The sequence below is a fragment of the Micromesistius poutassou genome (assembly GCF_964030765.1).
Source record: "Micromesistius poutassou genome assembly, chromosome: 19".
Classification (NCBI taxonomy): domain Eukaryota; kingdom Metazoa; phylum Chordata; class Actinopteri; order Gadiformes; family Gadidae; genus Micromesistius; species Micromesistius poutassou.
This window is the reverse complement of record NC_140289.1, coordinates 3137928-3142927: the sequence shown is the minus strand read 5'-3', so window position 1 is coordinate 3142927 and position 5000 is coordinate 3137928. Positions and strand designations below refer to the sequence as shown.

The following is a 5000-nucleotide window of genomic DNA, read 5'->3' as shown; positions in this document are numbered from 1 at the left end:
CCCGCTCCGGCAGGCGCGCTCGTCCAGCTCCTTGATGGGGGTGGAGGGGCTCTGCACCGGCTCGAATTCCCCTGAGGAGGCGAGCGCATGACCACGGGTTAGACGGCCCCCCCCGCACGTAGCATGCATGCACGCGCGCGCACGCAAGCGCCGCCCGTGGCACGCATACGCAGACACGCGCGCGCACACGTAGAACGCAGACACAGACACACGCACACGCACGTAGCACACATACACACACACACGCACATGTAGCACGCATACACAGACAGGCACACGTAGCACACATACATAAGAGACGCACACCCACTCTCTGATGCCCACACACGTAGACACACATACTCTCATTTGGACACCAACAACTATTTTCCTCTCACACACACAAACTAAAGCGCACACATACATGCAAAAAAGGACCGCCTTCAACTCCAATGACCTGGACTAAACGCTCACAATCATAAACTATTTTGAGTTCCTTCTCTCCGTGTCCCGGTAATGGCCGGCGTTTGTTCCCACCGATTTGCCTGAGTTGCGCTCACCTCTGTGGGCTTGTTGCTGAAGAAACAGGAGCCATAACTCAGGCCGGGGTTAAAGGACGTCGTGTCAGTGGGGGGAATAAGTCACCGTAATAGGCATGATGGATTAACTTATAGAGGACAGGAAAACAGGCCCTCAACCAAAAGGGCCCTTTGCTATACAGCTGGGCTTCTACTGCGCTTCGCTGGAGAGTGCTCATAGGAGGATTTATGAGCTGAGGACGACCTGGGATTGCTAAATAGATTTTGAAAAAACAAAAGGTGGAAAAAGCGGTAATTATAATAATAATAATAATACGAGGGAGGTTATTAAGCACTGCCGCCGCCGCCGTAGTTTAACGGTCAATCAGGAATAGAAGGAGACGTACGTGAGAAAACATACAAAAAGCCATGTTCTCTCTCTCGCCCTCTCTCTCTCTCTCTCTCTCTCTCTCTCGCGCTCTCTCTCTCTCTCACATATGTACGGCCGCACACACATACATGCAGACTCGTATGCAGCCATGCACAGCCACACACACGCGCAGACTTAGACGCACACACACACACACACACACACTCTCAAGCACAAACACACACAAACACACAGACGTGCCATATGCTTCCACTGCTGGGAGGTAAGTAGAACCAGACCCCAAACTTCAACTCTCATATTGTTATGTCTCAATCAGGGGAAGAAGAGCGTAGGGCCGGGAGGGGAGGGGGGGGGGGGGGGTGGGGCGGGCAGCGGCGGGCAAGCGCGCGGGCGGGCGAACAACATCGAGAAACACATGAGCAAGATAGAGGAGAGGGAGAGAGAGAGATCGAGCTTGAGAGAGAGAGAGAGAGAGACAGCCAGAGAGAGGAAAAGCGATGGTGACAGAAAGACGGATGGACTGCCTTTATCAGGCCACCTGAATCCAGGCCAAGACAAACCAAAGAAGTGTGAGAAAGAGATGAGGAAACGGATACACACGTGCACAGGTCGCTGGTGACACGCGCTCCCCCGCACATGTGTGTGTGTGTGTGTGTCCTGGTGCTTTTTTCTGTTTTCGTGTTATTTTTATCCTTCACTTTTTCCTCCTCTAAAACATCAGTTTATATCAGCTAATTAATGATAACATCTCGTACCTAATGGATCAAATTGGCAGTTTATTTTATCGTGTTGGACATCTTTGTAAGTGAGTTAATTATCATTAGTATTATCTGATCACTGTCTCGAGTCCTGGCAGTAAAGTAAAGTATGGTTTCATTACAGTTCTGAAATTATACTTTTTGCCTTTTTTGCCTTTTTTTTATCTGAATATTAATCTTCTGTCCCGGAGATTAATCCCAGAGGAAATCCAAAATTTAATCTTAAAGTGATTCCAGGTTTAAGGTCTCAAGGCCCCCTGTGTAAGATATTGATTTTAATCACCCATAACTCAAACCCTGCCATACGTTTTTAATTATACAAAAATCTTATAATATAATCATTTGTAGCAGTATTAAAACAGTAGAAAAGGTAAGAAAAATATGATCGAAAGTTTTACTAAATGTATTCACACTTTTCTTCTTAAAACATCTTTGCTGCTAATTTCAATGCTTTCGACTAACCCAGCTCACTTCCTCACATGCTATCCCCGTCCACACAGGCCTTTAGACAAACCCCATCAATACTTTACCAGCACGCAATCCTACACTCGCTTTCTGTCCATTTTTGTCGTCCTTCAACCAACATTGACTCATCACAGGTTGTCGAGGCGATGCATCAATTATCCAAACCACTCTGTATGCGGGCGAACAAATTAGCCTGAAAGCAGGAAGCGGGGAACTGTCTGGTCTCGTCAGGAAGTCCATCTGTGGACTTCCTGACGAGGAAGCGCTGAAAAAAGAAAATGGCTGACTAAGCAGTACCCAAAGTGTTCCACGTACCTGGGTGAAGCTCGGCAGCCTGTCCTGTCATGGCGGGGGCGGGGTCTTGCAGCTGATAGGCTGCTGTGGTCCCCGAGCCGTCCACACTGTTAGAGGTCATGTAGGTCCCGTACGTAGAGGCCGGGTAATACTGGGCGTACTGGTTTTGGCCAAATGTGTATGAGGGGTAATCCTGTGGTGAGAAGCATACAGTATGTAGAATTAATGACACTGTATCACTATAGGGAGGGACGCCATAACGTAGTGGTTACGGTGTGTGACTCCCAGTCAGTAGGTACTGCATTGTAGGACATGTCTGAACGCAATGTAATGGTTATGGTTCCACGTCGACACAAAGCAACGACAATGCAGTCGCTTCGACGCAGTCGTGGACCAGTTTTGGGTTTACGTCGGGGTTAAGTTAGCGGACCAATCACAGCCCTAGCTGCTGCGTCGCCTCGACGCAAGGTTACAATTTTTTTGGGAGGCACACGTCAGGCCCCTTGCGGTGGAAGCAAGGAGGGTCCGCAAGGACGTAATGGGTCGCGTAAAAACCCCCTTTGCGTTGCGTCGACGTCCGACCATAACTCTACAGTCTCTGTGGATAAAAGTCTCTGTGGATAAAAGCGTCTCCTAAACGACCCAATAGTAAATAGATGCATATGGGTGTTGATATATCTCTCTCTCTCTATCGCTCCGTCTCTCTTCGCTGTCTGCAGTCTAGTTTCGAGCAATAAAAGCCCTGAAGAAAGGAGCTGACTTTTGTCGAGAGGCTCCATTACTGAAGTCGTGTTTTACAGCCGTTCCCTTCTCAGACGCTCTGATGTTTTATCATCGGGCATTCTGGATTTTATTTCTCTCTATATTAGACGATTAAAGCCTCGTGTTACTGTATTTTACAGACCCACTTTCTGAGTCAGCGCTGTTAACCTGTCACTACATCAATCGCTGTGAACACACGCATGCAAGACACACACACACACACGTGTGCGCACACACATACACACACACATGCTTGCAAACACACGCACACACACACACACACACACACACATGCAAGACACATACACACATACATGCACAAGTACACACAAACACACACACACACACACACACACACATGCTTGAACACACAAACACACACACACACACACACACACACACACACATACACACATATCGCCTAGCTCTCTTTCTTCCTCTTGTAAATTCACAAACCATCTTTCCTTCTCTGCATCCACCCACGCGGGGCCCGGACTTGACTTTCTTTGAGTGAGCCGCGCCGTCTATCCCTGATGGATGTTCATCCCCTCCCCCCTCCTTAACTCCCACAACACCCACCCACCCTCCGCACTAAAAGTCAGAAAACATTTGTGGCAATGGGTTCTCAGCGTGCGGTGTCGGTCAGGATAAGGATCGTGTTTTGCAGCACGATCAAAGGAAATGTAATCACTGGAGATGAATGAGAATTGGCTGGCGTTTGGTCACAGTTATTAAAACCGTCACTTGTATCCAACACTATATATATCATGTGTCGTATATCATAATAATATCATAAAAATACAAATGCCACATATTGAATGATGAGAGGTGACATGGCGTAGCTCGGAGGTCAATAGGATATTAAAAGGACTACTTGGATTCATCATTTGAACGTTTTCTATTGTTCTGGGCTTGACAGCAATATGCATCAAACACAACTAAAGACAAACAAGTACATATATTCACACACACACACACACACACACACCTGCTGCGTGGCAGTGTAGTTGGCTGGGTTGGACACTGAATTGTTGGTGGCGTAGAGGCCTGAGGAAGGAGCAAAACTGGAGCCTGGAGAGAGAGAGAAAGAGAGAGAGAGAGAGAGGGAGAGAGAGAGAGAGAGAGAGAGAGAGAGAGAGAGAGAGAGAGAGTTGAGATGGAGGTAGTGGTGCTGGTGGTGGTGGAAATGGATCGTTTGGTGGTGGTGGTGGAGGAGGTGGAGGAGGAGTGCTGGCTGACCTGGCATCTGGTAGGGGGAGTAGGCGGTCTGTCCGGGCTGAGGGGTGGTGAAGCCAGGGCTGTAACTGAGCCCCGTCTGCAGGGGAGACTGACTCTGGGCCAGACCCCCCTCTGTCTTGATGCCAGGCAACATCACCCCGAGATCTGAGCCCCAGAACCAGGCATTACAGTCATTACACGGCTGCTTTGGGACCCACATACCCTGGACACTGTGCGTGTATGTGTGCGATGTGCATTTGTGCGATGTGCATGTGTCAGCATGTGTGTGTATGTGTGTGTGCGTGCGTGCGTGTATGGATGTGTGTGTGTGTGTGTGTGTGTGTGTGCTGCTGGTACCGTATGTGGACAGTCCGTAGGCCTGGCCCGTCTGTGAGTAGGAGGTGTAGACAGCCGACTGCTGCATGGTGCTGAACTGGGGCTGGCCAGCGTAGGCCGGCATGGGCGGGGCGGCCGGGGTGGACAGGATGTGGGGATAGGGTCTGGGGAGAGCGACACCGAGGTATGGTGAGTTAGAGAGAGAGAGAGAGAGAGAGAGAGAGAGAGAAAGAGAGAGAGAGAGAGAAAGAGGGAGTGTGAAATAGAGAGAGAGCAAAA

General features: G+C 49.2%; 1 protein-coding gene across 1 annotated transcript in view; it reads right to left on the bottom strand.

Annotated features, from left to right (window-relative positions):
• The window catches only part of eya4 (EYA transcriptional coactivator and phosphatase 4), a 14319-nt gene extending 9440 nt beyond the window's left edge, over nucleotides 1-4879 (bottom strand). Inside the window, exons 1-5 of the mRNA XM_084483644.1 lie at nucleotides 4743-4879; nucleotides 4407-4550; nucleotides 4156-4238; nucleotides 2427-2598; nucleotides 1-71 (exon numbers count right to left, since the gene is read on the bottom strand). The exon at nucleotides 1-71 is cut by the window's left edge and continues 66 nt beyond it. Coding sequence (XP_084339770.1) covers nucleotides 1-71; nucleotides 2427-2598; nucleotides 4156-4238; nucleotides 4407-4550; nucleotides 4743-4845 — 573 coding nt within the window. The 5' untranslated portion in view covers nucleotides 4846-4879. The remainder of the gene's footprint in view (nucleotides 72-2426; nucleotides 2599-4155; nucleotides 4239-4406; nucleotides 4551-4742) is intronic.
• Nucleotides 4880-5000: the final 121 nt, after the last annotated feature.